General features: G+C 43.3%; 2 protein-coding genes across 4 annotated transcripts in view; one reads left to right on the top strand and one right to left on the bottom strand.

Annotated features, from left to right (window-relative positions):
- uqcrb (ubiquinol-cytochrome c reductase binding protein) overlaps window positions 1–17340 on the top strand; it is a 140375-nt gene that overhangs the window by 110319 nt on the left and 12716 nt on the right. The gene's annotated exons all lie outside the window — the stretch shown is intronic.
- Window positions 410–16843, bottom strand: nup153 (nucleoporin 153). Of its 3 annotated transcripts, none has more exons than XM_070984674.1 (22): window positions 16732–16843; window positions 13004–13226; window positions 12578–12853; window positions 11313–11452; window positions 10460–10588; window positions 10080–10196; window positions 9656–9700; window positions 9363–9416; window positions 7755–7895; window positions 7611–7663; window positions 7184–7319; window positions 6869–7027; window positions 6668–6766; window positions 6487–6571; window positions 6300–6401; window positions 5557–6213; window positions 5206–5397; window positions 4028–4981; window positions 3158–3580; window positions 2772–2990; window positions 2441–2624; window positions 410–2057 (listed from the first exon to the last, which is right to left on the bottom strand). In XM_070984674.1, exons 1-22 carry the CDS (start codon window positions 16807–16809, stop codon window positions 1970–1972), a joined length of 4554 nt encoding a protein of 1517 aa, XP_070840775.1. In that variant the 5' UTR covers window positions 16810–16843; the 3' UTR covers window positions 410–1969. The 3 variants fall into 3 exon arrangements, with proteins under 3 accessions (XP_070840775.1, XP_070840776.1, XP_070840777.1); XM_070984675.1 differs by having other exon boundaries at window positions 5206–5385; XM_070984676.1 differs by having other exon boundaries at window positions 13004–13223; window positions 16732–16818.

Below are 17340 nucleotides of genomic sequence, written 5' to 3'. Positions count from 1 at the left end.
AAGGAGAACGAACAAAACAAAAACAATTAGATTTTGAAAAGCAGAAGAATTAAACTTAAGTAGACATCAAATGAATCTGCTTTCACTCATTTGAAATTAAGTAAAATATGTTTCACATCCACTATATGCATGTGTGAGTTCAGGGTAACCAGTCATCAGCAGCTGTCTGAAGAATATGTTATACAAGAGGATTTTGAAACTGAAGATGTACTTATTTATGATATGTAATGAAGTAATGACATGTTTTTGGATTAAATACTTGAGACTTTTTATAAGGATCTATCTGATTATGTTATATACAATATGGGCCAATAAAGATATATCTGTGGTATCAGCCAGCTAACTTACCTGTTGAGGTCTAATATATACTGTGGGGTCCTGTATGAGAAAAATGAACAACAGAAAACATGAATTCTTTTTATAGTTTTATTGATGGTAATTACCCATGGTTTTTAATTTTATCACTCATCCAGTAATAATCATGGCTTTAAAATTAAACTGACTTCCTTATCATCCAAAGTCACCCTTGTCCATTTAAACACGCAATAGAAAAATATATACTTAATACTTTGTACAATACTGGTTTTGGTCCAAACAAAAGTGGATCAGAAAAGCCAATATACCTTTAGTCATTAAAGGCTCTCCAATTTGCATTTAAGCTCCTTTTAAATGGATTCGGGCAACTTTGAATATAGGAATTTACATAATAAATTCTAAAGACAAAAATGCTGAATGCGGAGTTGGTAACACAAAAATTCAACTTCACAGATTAAAAAAAAAAAAAACATCACTATTTACAGGTTTTATAATAATATTCAAAGGCCAATTAAGAGAGAGAGAGAGAGAGAGAGAGAGAGAGAGAGAGAGAGAGAGAGAGAGAGAGAGAGACAGAGAGAGGTAAAGGGAGAGTATAAGGAGTTAGGAAGAGACAGGGAACGAGAGTGAGAGAGACGACAGGGCACGAAAAGCAGAGTAGTGGAGCGAACCAGAGAGGTCAAAGAATCAAACATAGAACAGAGTTTGGAAACTATGCATTTACAAAGTCCTAAAGGAGTTGAACGAGGGCGTTAGCCTCCGGCCCGGTCCATCCTCCACAGTGCATGGATACATTTTCCCCCTCTCCCAACCCCCGCCCTCCTTCCTTCCTCCCCTTGTTTTTGTTTAAAACATTCATTTGCTTGCTCACCTGTGGCGGCGCCTGCTCGCGGCCCAGGCGTTCAGTTTTCATACGCACACCGACACTCAACCTCAGCATGTACAAAGAAACCAAACACACCTCAAGTCTGTACATAAGAGGGGAGAAAAACAAAAAACAAGCACGCCGCATTCACCACAAAGATTACACGCTCATCCCTGTACATACAGCACACTGCACTGACACCGTGGCTACATCTCCAGTGGCACCTGGCTAGAGGAGCAGTCTAAATAGTTTTCAGGCTAACCGCTGGAGATTTGCCGCACAGCTCTCACTACCTCTCTGCATATAACAGCTCATAACCTGATCACCCATACTAATTTATAAGATTTTGTGTACACTCGCAACTCTTTACATTTGCAGTTTTTGCCTTTGTAATTTTATTACAAAAAGTCATGCCTAAAGTCTAGCAGACATTTGCCGGTGTTGAAAATATAGATATGACTGTCTTGCTTGTTTCATCATGTTCAGCAGGGGTCCTTGCTTGATTGTTGTTTTCTAAGTCAGTGTCGTTGTTCAGTCAACAGTTCTTTTTGTGGGGAAGTGTCGTGGGATGGTCTCACATAACAGCTCTGGTCTATACGTGAAAGGCCAGCCTACAGCTAAAATATGCCCACCCGTCCAGCCCAAGCACATAGTGGGCCCAAGCCCCGGCCCTTCGTCACATGCCAAGTCATTTCAGTGTTTGTCCAGTTAAGACCTTCCAGGACTTTATTCAGAGGGGATACAGTCAAGTCAAAGTCAAGTCTACTTTATGGTCGAGTCCACAGGGCTCTACTTTCTGCGCCGCACCGCTGTCTTGATCTTGCGCCCGGCGATCGCTTGCTGTCCAGCAGGAGAGGGGCTGAAGGATTTTGTTGACCTGGAGGATGAAAGACATTTCCATTATCATAAACGTTACAGCAACAATAACAAAATACCAACAGAAACAGCTGTAAAATATGCACAGACATGATTATCAGTTCACTGACAGTCATGTGGTACATTAATGCTTAACAAACATATTGGCTATCTCTCTGCAAGGTTTGTGACAGTACTTAAACCTTTCTCATGGACAACAGCAAAAGGAAATGTGTCAAGGTTTTTCAAAAGCTTGACCTCATCATCTACTGTGCTGAATTCGCGTCACCAATAGCTTTTTGTATAATTAGCACATCCATTCAAACTTTTTGTGTCTTGGTTCTTAAAAAAATAAAAAGTTTCACAAATCCTGGAATGAAGGTTAACTCAGAAAGCTCAACATACCCAATATTGAATGCGGGGGGTTGTGCAAAGTTGAATCCACCTCCAGGTGCTCCTGACTGGGGTGCGATGGAGGGGTTGGAAGAGGGAGCAGGAGACGCTGCTGCTCCAGCACCGAAGGTAAACACACCTGAGGTGTTGTTTGTGGCTCCGAATGCACTGGCTCCTCCGAACTGAAAGCCTCCACCTGATGAATGTAATGCACATTTTCATGTTTAAACTCAACTAGAGTTTCACCTTCTCAGGACAAATAGAAATTCACACTGTGAGGACTGTGAGCACATACTGCAGACGGATTACAAGGACAACTGATTGAACCACTACGGTCACCCACCTGGTGCAGAATTAGTAGTCGCCCCAAATACAGGTGTGGAGTTGGCCTGCTGTCCAAAGACAGGGGCGGTGTTGGGTTTGGCTCCAAAGGCTGGGGTTTGGGAAGGTGTGGCTGTGAAAGGGGATCCAAAGGATGAGCCGAATGAAGGAGTCTGGTTGGCTCCGAATCCACCAGAGGGAGCCGAGCTGAATGCAAATGGAGAGGGAGCTGCAGACGGAGCTGTTAGTGAAAGAGACAGGATTGAAGATATCAATAAATTGACAGATTATGAAAATAAAAGAAATACTCAATAATATCAAATGCAAATGTCTCATTGTCATCAAGCCTAAAATAGACATCATGCTCAGGTCTATTATCTGAGAGGACCACCATGAGCAAGTACAGACCTGAGGATGAGGCAGCAGAGGGTGCTGCTGCTCCAAAACTGAAGGATGGAGCAGCAGCAGCAGCAGGAGCAGCAGCACTGGCAGGAGCACCAAAGATGAAGGGCTGAGCTGGGGCCGGAGTAGAGTTCAGTGGAGCAGCTGACGGGGCGGGAGGCTGGCTGTCCTGACTCTGGCCGAAGACGAAGGCCGCTTTAGCTGGAGGAGCGTCACCAGAGGTTGCAGGGGGCTGACCGAACATGAAAGTGCTGGGAGCTGGAGCCTGAGTGGAGCTGCTGCTGCTGCTGCTGGTGGCGGCGGCGGTGGTGGTGGTGTTGCCGAACAGACTTGGGGTAGGTATCGAAGAGGACGAGGTGGTGGAATTGGTGGTGTTGGTGGGGTTACTAGCCATAAAGGAAAATGCTGGTTTTGGAGGAGCAGCAGAATCTGTCAGGGGAGCAAACAGTTGATTATGATGTGTGGTGTTATGCAGTGATTAACTAGGCAGTCCACCCAGTTTAAACACGGAAAGCAGTTTACTGGTGAGAGAACTCTACTCAGGCTGTGGAAACAGCTGCACAGCATAATGTCGTCGTCAGTCAGGTAATCTCTGCCTCTGCTGCTTTGATTTGATGACTCTACCAAGTCCCAAATGTATTAAAGCAGCCATCTGTCACAAACCTGCTTCTAATGTTTCGGCTCCCACCACCTGAAGTGATGGTATAGGTATTTACAATAGGATAACGTTTGTGATGTCATGTCACCAACATCTAAGCTCAAACTACCAAATTTGATTTTCCTTCAAAGAAATCAGCAAATGAAAATAGGTAGAAGGACAAATCATCAACAGAAAGCAACAGAAAGACATCAGTATCTGTGTCCAAACTCTCTCACCTGGAGCACTTTGTCCAAAGGTAAAAGCGGGCTTTGGGTTCTCTGCGGTTGATGCTTCACTCTTGTCTGCTGGCTTGCCAAAAGTGAATGCGGGTGGAGGTTGTTCTGCTGGAGCACTGGGCTTGCCGAAGGAAAAGCCTCCAGACGTGGCCGGCGCTGGTGCACCATCTGCATCTTTACTAGCAGCACCGAAGACGAAGGCAGACGGAGCCGAGGCCACAGCGGCTTCTTTCTTCTCCTCTGGCTTCCCGAAGGTAAATGTGGGAGCAGCTGGCTCTTTGTCTGCCTGTAAGGATCCAAACATAGAGCCCCCTTGTGGTGTGGTGGTTGCCAAAGTTGGCTCGCCCAATCTCCCAAATACAGACCCAGTGGTGGTAGTTGTGTTGGTGGATGAGTTGGTGTTTGTTGATGTGGTGTCATTTGAAGATGCCACATTGTCACTCTTCTCTTGAGAGGACGCAGATAGGGTGAAACTAACAGAGGATGAGGTGGTGGTGTCAGATATTTTCTCTTCAGGTTTTGACAGTCCAAAGGTGAAGCCGCCCTTAGAGGCGGTACTTTCTGTGTTAGATGATCCAGTTCCAAACACTATCCCACTGCTGGCTCCAAACTTAAACCCAGAACCCGCAGCAGGTTGTTCTGACTTTTTGTCATCACTAGAGGCAGTCCCAAATTTAAAGCCCTCTGAGGAGCTGCCGAATTTGAACCCTGATGTAGTGTCTTTAGATGTGGTTTCTGCTGAGGAGTTTCCAGACGGCACTCCAAACTTGAATCCACCTGACAATGAAGAGGAGGACTCTGACAATGAGCCTCCAAACTTGAAACCTCCAGATCCTGATCCAGAGGTACTGTCTGATGTGCCAAACTTGAAACCTCCAGAACTAGAGGTAGAAGAGCCGAATGTAGAGGAGCCTGAGGTCCCACCAGCTGATGAACCAAAAGATGAACCAAAAGCTGAGGACACAAAAATCAAAAAAGGCCAAAGGTGCAAAGATGAATTAGGTGCAGTTCATATTTCAAAGTTCTAGAGGTTTTTCAAAGCAAATATTTGGACTATATTATCTTGACACTTTAGTATACACACTTTTTCCATCATTGCCAAAGAGGGCACTTTTGATTTAAACAAAAACATAAATTATTTTTGGCATAAAAATCAAAAAGTGGCCAACTGTTTTTACCTTTGGGCTCCACGTTAGCTCCAGGTTTGGCTGTTTGACAGGCAACACACTTTACATCAGCAGCCTTATTTTGCACAAGACAGACGTCACAATCCCAGGCACCCTCTGGCTTCTTGAATGCATCTCCCAACCCAAACACTGGAGCAGTGCTGGCTGAAGAAGACGCTTCAGCTGAAGCTCCTGTTGATGCTCCTGTTGTGAGGGTGAGGAAAAGAAGATGCTTCACTAAACCGACAACTGCCTTTTAAAATAAAGCTTAATGGAATTCCACTTTCAGGAGAAACAAAACCCAAAATTCAGCACTTTGTAGTACATCAAATGCCAATATTAGCATGGTCATACTCTCATTACCTGGTTTGGCGGTCATGCAGGCCACACACTTTGTGTCCTCTGCCTTGTTTTCTACCATACACGTATCACATTCCCATGCTCCTTCAGGTTTTTTGAACTTGTCTCCAAATCCTACGAGCCCTGTAGAAACGGGGGCTGTGGGGGTGGATACAGTCTTAACAGCTGAGAAGGCAGAAGGAAGAGTCAGTGAGGGTTTGAGCCCTGTCCCTGGTTTGGCCGTTTCGCAGGCCACGCACTTTACTGCATCAGGTTTGTTGAGAACAAGACACGTATCACAGTCCCAAGTTCCTGCAGGTTTGGAGAACATTGTGCCAAAACCTGCAGTGGTTGTAGTGGTGGAGGTGGTGTTCGTGCCGCTGCTCTCTAGCCCAACCGAGGTGGCGGGTGAAGGTTTACTGTCCATAGATTTGGATGAGGACGAATTGGGCTGTGGGGCCATACAGCAAACACACTTGGTGTCTGATAGCTTGTTCTGCACCATGCAGACATCACAGCTCCAGCCTGATGGGGCTTTGAACAAGTCACCAAACCCGGTAGATGAAGACAGGGAGGAGGTGGTTGTGGTGGTGGAGGAGGAGGGGGCAGCGGATTGTGTGGAGGTCTGCTGCGGAGTGCTGTCTGGGCCGGGAGAAGTCCGAGCAACAGGAGAAGCGAAGCCTTGACAGAACAAGGAAAAGATTAAAACAGAGAACAGTGTTGTAAACCATAACGCTGCAGATGTGTTGAAAGTTGCTGATTCTAACCAGGTGCTTTGAGAAGATCCAGCACGCTGCCCTGCTTCAGGGTCTTAGCTGGTTTGAAAGGGCCTTCAAAATCTTCTGTGCTTTTGCTTGTTGCTGACTTCGCTGTAGAAAACACAAAGGTCAGACTTCAAGCTTTGTCACAAAAGGCAAAAAAATCAGCATCGACCAACTTTTAGAAAACTCTTACCTGTTGCCACTATGGGAGAGGCCAGTTTCCCGTTTGACATGGAGGGACCCAACTTTGCTACAGGGGCACTAAAAGTGAATCCAGCCTACGAACAGGAAAAGCCAATAGTTATCAATATTACTATTGTAAATAGTTGTCTAAGAAATAAATCAGTAATTGTTAAGAGGCAAACTGTACTCACCGAGGGGGAAAAGGAAGGGGGGCTAGCAGCAGTCGCCTTGACAATAGGGGAGGAAAATGTGAAAGGTAGACAAGGAGGTGTTGAGGCCGTTGGTGGCTCCTGGGAAAAAAAACATTTAAATAGGCAAAATGCTTAAATAATGTCATGAACCATGAGACTTGTAGTAGGATTGTAGTGCAACAAGACAATTTTAGGACGAACCTCGTTTGTAACTGTTTCCTTAGCAGGAGTAACAGGCGTGACATTGGGGGTGGTGCTGATGGTGGTGAGAGGCGGAAGAGGGGAGGTGAAGCTGAAGGTGGGCAAGGCGGAGGTGCTGATGGGAAGTGAAATGGTTGGAAGGTCTGGTACCTCGACCACCTGCAGTCAGAAGACAAGCCTGAGTATCAGTGTGTGTGCTGAATGTTTCTCATCACTTTCATACAAAACGTATGTATTAAAGCTGTTCATGTATCAAAACGATAACTGCTGGAAAATTAGAATCTAGAGTTAATTAGTTTGATGCAAAGCTCTTACTTCTTCATCGTCGGGGCGTTTAGATGAAGGCCGTGCAGTGGTCCTTTCTCTCTTCATTTTACCGCCTCCAGAGTTCACACTGCTGGCTGCAGGCGTGCTGGACAGAGGATAGACTGGGCTGCTGGAACCCATTGTGCTAGTAGTAGAAGGGGGGGCAGGAAAAGGTACAGTAAGTAAACAAACCAAAAACACAGAGAGCCAAACTTCCAGAGGAAACTCAGGTTTGCAGTAGCCAATTTTTCAGGGCACTCTTATACAAAACCCCCCAAAAAAACATAAGACAGCAGGTACGAGCTAACATGTTGGTAAGTTTATTAAGCCAGCAACACAGTTGAGTTTCTGTAGCTTTAAATATCTTTCACACAGTGTGATCAGTAATACATTTTGGCCTACTGGTGCCTAATCAATCAGAGAAACCCTGTTTTACCTTTGAGATGGACCTGGGGTTGCTTCAGGTAGTTGCGGCGATTGTCTTGTGGGCTATAAAAGGAAATAAAAGAGCAACAAATTTAGCATCAAGTTCGTATTAGACTCCATTTGGCTGCATTTAATGCGGCACTGTGTTTCTGACCGTCTCTCTCGGGGTCCTGTCCAGAGGTCGGCTCACCCCTCCAGGAGTCAAAGTGGGCCTGAAGGACATGGAGCGGTTTCCTGACACCGACACTGCAGCAGGAACCACCAGCCTCTGCACCGGTGGGAGGCTGGAATCGATCTGAATTCAACAAATGGTGGCAAAAATACAGACACAAGACAAGAATAAGATCACATGAGCCAACTGATCGTTTGGTTTGCAGTGATGGTGCTCGGTACACAGCCTGAGTCTCTGGCACATTAAAATCCGAGAGGATGCAGTTAATTCACTTTTGACGGGTGACCCTTTTTTGACCTGATTGTGCTACAATATGAACAAAAGTGCTGGTCAGCTGTTAGCAGCTGGCGGGCATCTGAGTCCTGCGGTGTGTTAGGCTAACAGAGCTAACAGCCAACAAAGCTAAACACACGACTGAGAGTTTCTGTTCAGAGGAACATGAAGCATTGAATGTGACAACACAAGAAGTTTACAATAAGTAAACTTACTGACAAACGTCAGCTGAGTAGTTTGGGGGTAAAAGTACTTTGAGTTTGGAGTTAACATCACAGACACTTTACATCAGTGTTCACACTGCTGCACTGCTGAGGTACTTCTACCTTGATAACAAAAAGTCTATGTAGCTGTTAGGGAATACAAAGTGGTTGATTTTGATGGTTTTCATGTTGATGGTTGTAAAAATTGTTTTTCAGGATACTTCCAGAATAGTGGTGAAAAAAAAAAAAAAAGAGTGTTTTGGACGCTGCTAAGGTTAAAACACCAAAGCAACAATCTGCCATAAAAGGCAACGTTAGAAAGCGAGCCTTCTTGTTTTGGACCTGAAGGGGTCAATACACCATTGTTGGAGTTTACGAAGCAGCTGTCGCAGCTGTGAAAGCCTGACAGTTATTACTGAGAACAAGTTCAGTCCAGAGCTGGCACAATTTCACAATGAACTACACTTCACTCACACACACACACTCATACTTTCATGAGCCAAATACATCATAGAGTCTCACGCACTTTGGCACTCATTCACAGGCAGTGCAAGTGCCTGTACATGCATGTATAAAGATAAAGATAAAGACACACACACACACACACACACACACACACACACACACACACACACACACACACACACACACACACACACACACACACACACACACACACACACACACACACACACACACACACACACACACACACACACACACACACACACACACACACACACACACACACACACACAGTGGTGAACAGCTGTGCCCCCACGAGGCGAATCCTGTCAGCGGGTGTAAAGGAGGCCAACGGGCAGCGGAACAGGAAGTGACAGGAAGACAAACCACAACAAATGCTGCTGGGTCAGTACAATGATAACACTGTTCATATCACTGAGCCTTGTGCTATGCCACAAACAGATTGGACAGAAAAAACACAGGAGTTGCTTCTTTGCTGAAGTGCAAAGCTCAAACTCATACAGGGACTTTAAGGTATTTTAAAATCAGAGAAACATTGCTTAATGTGGAAGGCTACACATAAACGCATGTTTTTGACAAACCAAACATGAGAGAACATCGTCACAAGAATTTCAAAATCTGTATTTACCCGTTTCTTTTTTGACTGGAAATGTGACACATCGAGATTTGTGCCGTCCATTGACTGCAAAGAAAAAAATCATGTGAGAAAGCAGTCTTTTATGAAATAAGTAAGATGTTTTCAGGTGATTCTGATGTCAGTTTTTCAACATTTTAAAGATACTTGTCATAACAGAATAATACTAAGAATAGAAAAACACTTTTCGCATGTTTTGGGGTGTTTCTGATCACATATAGTGCTTTATTGTAAAATGTCTCACTGAAAATAGATGCTCACAATGTAAACACATTAAAAGCACTTACTGTGGACAGAGGGGACGAGGCTGCTGCTGGGATTCTCCTGGCATCCTGTAGAAAAGATTTAACAGAATTTGCCCGTTTTAGATAAATAAAATTATCACACAGGACCATTATTAGGGCTGCAACTAACGACTATTTTGATAATGAATTAATCAGTCAATTATTACTTTGATTGACTATTGCTTGAATGAAAGGGGAAAAAAACAAAATGTTATCATTTCCAGCATTTCAAGGCAAGTACAGACAAAGCCACTACAGTAATAAAAAAGAGCAACACATTGGATCAGATATTTCATCATAACATAGACAAATCAATGATGGAATCTGTTGCCAGCGATTTTCAGAACTGCTTTGAATCAATTAGTTGCTGCAGCCCTAAACATTATTGTCAAATAAACATTTTTAACAGAGGAGAAAATATACTTACAGCTAGAGGGCTCGACATGCGCTCCAAAGACTGCAAGATGCGTCTGGCTGTCGCACTGGTCACCCCACAGGGCTGAGCTCCAGCAGGCTTGGCCTTGATCTGTCTCCTCACTGGGGCCTACAAATCAAATGAGCTAATTTAGTCTCCAAATTAAATTAATAATATTCACTTGTCAGTCATGTTCATCCAATGATGTCAGTGTCAGACATTGCTGCTCACCTACTAAAAGCTGCTAAACCTTAACAGCCAAGAACAGCAGATGCACATGTAGAGTGAATATAACCTCTGTCTTAAACCTACTGAGCACATTCACCAAATGAAAACCGTTCATCAAAGTGTTTACATTGTTTGGCTCTATTTCTACACTACATGATTCTCACCTGGTATGGTGTTCCAGGACGAGTGCGAGCGCTCCTGACTGCAGCTGCCCCACCGTATGTGGTCTTCCCGGGGTAGAAGGGTGAATCTCCAAGCTGGCTGGAGTTTAGTGCTGTGTTGTTGAATGTTGACTGGAAGAGAGGGGGTTACATGCAGATTTTCAGCATAAAACTGCACATACATCCTACAATTCTTCATCTGCTAATTAGTCAAGTCAAATATTTCTCTCTTCTAAGATGCAAGTATAATGCCATCCAGTGGGGTTTCATATGGAAACTGTTGCCTGTCATGTTTATGTAATGTCAACATCTGACGCAACAAGCTCAGACTTGCATTGTCACGCTGAAGTTTGTTTTGATCACCTCGCCTGGCAGAAATCTGAGTCAGAATGAAAACTTAAGCAGACGCGTTAGTGCGAGTTGCTCCAAGTTGTGCTGTCTGGTACAGTCAAGGAAAGCCAATGTACAGCATGTTGATCACACAAGTGAAGCTGGAGATAACGTAAGGCTGTGGGCGAACTAACAGTAACACTTGTGTCCCAGATAATTTGTGTTAAAAAAAATAATAAAATTCTCTTGGTTATAAATTATTTTAAATATTTATCTACACCCAAAAAACATTGCTCAGTGCAGTTTGTAGACATTTGTGGTACACATGACTTTGAAGCGCTACACTGACCAAATTCCATTTAATGTCTAAGTGGGTCACTGCTCCAATGGTGCAACCCTAGATACAACCCTGACACACCAAAATGCAGAGCTTTGCAGCACAGATGTGTTCTTTCAGCAAACATTACTTTTCTTTTTTTCCTGTTACATGCTAAGAGACTCTGTATCTTAACTGACAGACACTCACACTGGAGGAAGTTCCAAACACAGACAGGTTGAAAGCAGGCCTTTTCAGACTGGACTGGGCAGACTGAGGCCCAGAGTTTGTTCTGTCTGTCTCTGGGGACCAAAGTTGGGGAAGTGACGCTGTTTTGGAAGTGGGGACATCTGTAAAGAAAGAAGAAGAAAGAGAAATGTTTCAAACCTTTTAAAGAGAGCACCAATGCAGACATCTAACTTAGTGTTTGGTCTGTAGATTCCAAACCTGAGCCAATCCATACATGAAGGAAATATGGTCCCAGCTATTCAGGCTCAGACAATGTAAAGAAAGAAATCATATCATCATACAGGATTTAAACCAACAGCAGCATAATGTGTAGTGCAGGGATGGCCAATCATGTGCTATGAGCAGTCTGCAATCCACAGATTCTTACTCCATCCAGTCGCCTCAGCAGGTGATTTACCCTCTAAGGGAGGTCTGCTATCAAACGGTAGAGTCTTTGGAAAACCTGCAGACTGTTGGCTCTCTATGGCACGTGGCTGGCCTATGGTTTGGGGGTCTGGGGGAGTTTTGTCACACCAAGCCAGTGAAATATCATGGACGATTTAGTATCAAGAAATGTAACAGCCACCTCACTCATGGTTAAAACTATACACCAGGACAAAAATTACAAATATCAGCATTAACCACTGAGTTCTGAAAAGACACATTACAAATACTATCAAAAAGTAATATTTGCATTTTAGAACATAAAACAGCAAAATAAGAAACTACTCAGTCCAGTGCAGCGTGATGGAAATGTAGGCCATTCCTATAGCTCCATTTTTTTTTAACAAACTTGGTGCAAAAGAGGTGTGTTTCTGTGTGTGCAAGTTGGTGTGTGGCTGTCTCTCTCCAGAGAGTAGCACACTCTGCTTTGCCAGGATTGCAAAATGTAGATAAATCTACTTATTCTGTACCTTTTTATTGGGCATCAACCTTTACGCACGTATTGTTTAATATATATATATGTGTGAGTGTGTTTGTGAGGCACAGATAAATGCTTCAGGTTGCAGTTCGGTCCTGAGACGTGAGCCTGCATGCTGCTGGTGCAGACATCTGCATAGATTAAAATGATGGATATGCTTGCAGTCTAGACGTGGGGTTAGTGTCAAACCTCACATCCTGTATTTGGGGATATTATGGGTTTTAACCACGCAAAATGTTGATCATCCCTCCAATTGTTGATATGTGAAGCCTAAAACACACCCAGACATACATCTCCACATGCAAAGAAAACACTACACCTTTACCTTTGTCAGAGGCGCGGGAGGAGAAGCCGCTAGTGGTGGAGATGTTATCATCTTCGTGCTGCGAGAGGTTGTCCTTAATTTCTTTGACCAAGGAGAAGCCTGTGGAAAAGGGTCCAGGCGCTGAGGAGGTGGAGGGCTGAGAAAAAAGGTTGCTGGAAGCCCCCATGGTTGCGGAGGAGGCATCCAGCGGAGGAAAATGGAGGTGGGAGCGACTCAGAGGAGGTCGAGAAAGAACATACTCCTGAAAGTTCAGGGATGCCCGGCTGGTTGAGGGCTCTGTGCAAGAGAGAAAGACACCAGAGGTGAGCATGGTGGTAGCTGACAGCGCCAAAGAATTGGCATGCAAAAATGTGCTTTAAACTAAACAGAATTAAACTCAATTCTCATGAAAGGACATAAATTCAGTAGTCTTTCTGATGGCCTAACCTGTGTTACTGGTGCTTGGCTCCGGGGAGTCACGTCCATCAAGGGGAGGAGGTCCCTCTTCACTGCCATTAGGAGGAGGTGGTGGCAGCTGGCAGTTCTGGTCTGTCCCCAGTACAGCTCCTCCTCCTTCAGGAGCATCTTCATTCTTAAAATATTTCTGCAGCCAGGAAGGAACGATGCTCTTTACTGTGTCTGTCACTCGACTGATGAGGCCTGACTGCTGCTGATAAAAACATGGGAGGGAGAGGAAGCCGTGAACAGAGGGATGAAATGTGCGAGGGACAGAGACGAACGCATATGGACAAAACAAAGACCAATCACTTCAGGTCAATATGTGTGGGCTCCTCATTAGAAAATTCCCTTCACATTCAGTATTGGATAAAATTGAACGCATGTAAAACAACACTGCATTTCAAACAGCTTTGCCAGATGAATCTGGCTGATTTCTTTTTGAACTACACTGAGGAAAACAAGATACTGACGCTTGCATTCGTGGTGTTAAAAAGTATAATGAATTTTCTGTCAAAGCAACTCCGCATCATTTTTGCTTAAGTCTCTTTGAAATCACATAAAACAGCTGCACTCTTGCGATTTACACAATACAGCAATCAATGCTCCATTTTATTATTTGAATCAGCTGCACAGCCCCACTTGCAATGAGAAGCCATTCGTCCTCCCCAGTGCAAAACAAAACACAAGCTCAGTCTGACAGAAACTGGGTCAGGCCCTGTGTATGCTTCTGTGAAGCACTGAACAAGTGATGCTCGTTTGCACTGTATTGAGGACTAGTATTGGATGCTCTGGTTGATAAGGATGAGTCTTGTTTCCTACACCACGCTTAAGGAGAGTAACACAATTAAATATAGCAATTCATATTTATTAAACAGCAAGAAAGTTCTTTTTCGTAAAATCTAAATGTCGTAGCATAAGAGTGAAAAAATGTCCTCTACATTTAGGGCACTTACCACGTCTTAACTGGCTAAAACATCCACATCTTTGAAAAAGTTGAGAGACCCAGGACTTAGGTAAGCAGTATATTATGTTCACAGAAGTTGCTGAAATGCTACAAACCTTTGTGCCTTTAGTAAAATGTGCTCCACAGTAGGAGGACGACAAAGCCAGAGACAAAATCTAAAATCTATGAATGCAATGACCAATGAAAGTGAAGGGGGTATTGAAGAACAAAGAACAAGGCTGTGCAAACCTTTTGTGCAAACTGTGCTTTTTCTGCCCATTTTTATTTAGCAAATTATTGCTTAGCTCTTCACGAAAGCAGAGAGTGAAGGGAAAGGTTGAGAAAAATGGACCGCTAGCAGGTGCATCACTTAATGTACATGCTGTCAAACCCATAGTAGCTTTCAACTGCAGATAAGAGCCATATGCGCCTTGTGTTTTCGGCTTATCTATGAAATACACCTGTGGGACACTGTGCACTTTAACCCAAGTGCAAACACACACAACTTTAACCACTCAAAGCAAGTGTCATAACCACCGCAGTGCATGTTTGCTTAGTGCTACATAAGCTATTGTTATACGGATTTAAGGGTGCTGCATTTCTGCTGTGGACAGGGTCATGTGACCAGTGACCGATGGTCGACTGCTACCGCTCTGTCTGGAAGCTATCATGTCAAACTGAAACACAGTAATTTTGACTGAATACGCCAGTACTTGTCTAGATCAGTGCATAAAATCTTTCAAGCAAAAAAAGTCATTTAAAAATGTGATGTGCATGTATCCTTACAGATGTTGAGTCAGTTGTATTGTTACATTTATGCCATTTAGAGAGGTAAGTATTGACGGGCAAGGTTCCCATTTTTATGACTTACAATCAATCCTGCAAGCTCTGAGATGAATCAAGACAGTGATGGTGCAAACATTACACATTTTATCACGTTCCTTCTGCTTTTTAACCATTAGTGTTGTGGAAACCAAGCTACCGAATAAGAGCTAAACTCACCTTTTAAGGACAGCAGTACACAAGATTTGGATGATAATTGTTTTTGGTTGACTTTAGTCCAGATGCAATTGGTATGGACTTCAAACACCTCTGTGTTATTTGCCATTTTGTCAAATGTATGAGTATTTAAAGATGTAATCATGACTCCAACATGGTATGACAGAGGCACTGTTCAAATCATATTTGCATTTACTCAAATTAAATATTATAAGTTCATGCTTTTGTTTGCTGTTGCCATGATACATGATCACAATCAATTTCTCTTTGTTTCAACACTCAAATATGTGTCCATGGAGTCAAAAGCTAATGATAAAACATTTTGAATGATGATGAAGTGGGACTTGGGGATCGACAACAAGACACTGATATTACATATAAAGCCTGCAGCATTTGTCAGCTAAATTACATGAATATGCTGTGTATACATGCTGAATGACAACAAACTACACTAAGCCCTGTATTCACTGTGTTGACAGTGAATTAGGTCAGCCTACAAACTGCTAAACAGTGTAAAACAGCAGCCCTGCCCTACAGTCTAATGTTCAGGTTTGTTCAGAATTAAAGAGGTCCTGATTCAACTTACTGAGAGATGTTTCCAATATTTTTGTGTGTGACATGGTGCGTCCATAGCAAAACCAACCCTGTCCAAAATATAACAGTCACACTTAAATCGGTATACAACCACTGTATAGCCTAAGTCAGTACACTCAGTATGACCCTATCTTGTAACGTTGTAGGTTTGGCAAAATTGTGTTCTACAAAGTGGCTCGAGGGTGGTATGTCAGCCATAATCAATGACTATCCACCCACACCTTATTTAACTTACTAGATGTACATGGGAAGATGACAAATGATCATCAATTTGATAACCTTTAGCTGGTCACAACGATCTGGAATCACGTTTCATGTAAGCTTTCCACCTCAGTTACCTCTCCAGTCAAAGGTTAGCATTCATATAAACAAACTCTTGTAAGTTAGTTCACCAGATTATTCTCGGTGATGACCGACAAAACAGGCCAATGGATCTGCCATGTAGCAAGACATGTCTTGTCCACTGTTAACATTATATGAACATTAGTTGGTGTCCAGACGGCAAGTGAATCCTCTAGGCAACCATGTGGGTTCCCAATCAGCCAATGCTTCCTGCGCAATCCAACTGGCTGAGATTTGGCTAACGTTAGCTAGCCTACCATCCAAAATGATCCCGACAGGCCAGAAAAACAATTTCAAAATTGGACTGCACGGGCCTACAGGTGTGCACAGATGCAATTGAGGAACAAATGATCATGTCTCTTCTACCGGCGACGGTGTGATGCCTCCAAACTTAACAACAGAAGACAACAATGCGTTGCTCGCCAGTGCTAACCAGATAGCAAGCATGAGCTACATCAGCTAATACTTATATTTCGACTTCCTTGCTTTCCGCTAACCAGCTAACAGCCAAGAACTTAGTAATAAAGCCAAAATTGGTCATCTCAACGTGTCAAGCGTGCACCTGTACTTTACCAAATACTTGTTAACTAGTCTAAACGACTCACTTCGCCTTGGTTTGACCTGTCAAGTCTGTCTGATTTTGCAAACCTGTAAGCCAGCATGCTAGTTCACTAGCATTTCCTGGACATGCTAGCAGCGCGTGGAGGCCACGAGCGCTAACAGCAGGCCATAAAATGTCTCCAACAAAACAAAAACAAAAGCTAGGAGATAGTGGCACCGCAGTCAACGTAACGTCGTGGACACGGGCTTTTAAGATGAAAACTTTCACTGAATTTACCTGTTTACTCTTGGCGTAAGGTTTAGAGGCGATATGATATCTCCTGCTTCTAATTTTCCCTCCACCCGTGGCCGCCATGGCTCTTTCGTCTGAGTGTCTATCGGTGTTTCGGCGCCGGATAGCTGTCATCCAGCACAGCGGCCACACACAAAGGAACTATGGGAAATGTAGTATCTGAACATAACAAAGAGGTAGGTTTGGCAGGACGCTGCGCCACATGGCTCTGACATTGGGTTATTTTGTGTCATATGTTGATTTTGTAGCCATGGTTTTTATTATTTTTGTGTTTATACTAATCAATTCATATGAATCAATGAGAAACAGAATTTAGTAATTTTAAGATATTGAAGCTGAAAATTATAGTGGATCAGTCAATTAGTCAACCCGATTTTCGTTGGATTTTATACGTTTGGTCGGAGAAAACTAGATCTTTGGTTCTGAAAATATGTGACAGGCATTTTTAAACATTTTATTATGTTTCACGGCAAAAATAAATAAAAAAAATGTAAGATGAAACAAGAATGAAAATAATCATTAGTTGCAGCACTACATTTTGTCTTCAGCTGAATCATAAAATCAGAGGGTATAATGGAGCTATAGGACGTTGTT

This window comes from Chaetodon trifascialis, chromosome 17 (genome assembly GCF_039877785.1).
Source record: "Chaetodon trifascialis isolate fChaTrf1 chromosome 17, fChaTrf1.hap1, whole genome shotgun sequence".
In the NCBI taxonomy this organism is placed as follows: domain Eukaryota; kingdom Metazoa; phylum Chordata; class Actinopteri; order Chaetodontiformes; family Chaetodontidae; genus Chaetodon; species Chaetodon trifascialis.
This window is presented reverse-complemented; position numbering and strand designations above follow the sequence as displayed.

Coding starts and splice junctions, on each gene's coding strand:
- nup153 (XM_070984674.1), bottom strand. CDS start 16,809: ATGGCGGCCACGGGTGGAGGGAAAATTAGAAGCAGGAGATATCATATC. Junction 13,227..16,731: donor CTTACGCCAAGAGTAAACAG/GTAAATTCAGTG, acceptor TGTTTTTATCAG/CAGCAGTCAGGCCTCATCAG. Junction 7,896..9,362: donor TCCAGTCAAAAAAGAAACGG/GTAAATACAGAT, acceptor TGTTGAATTCAG/ATCGATTCCAGCCTCCCACC.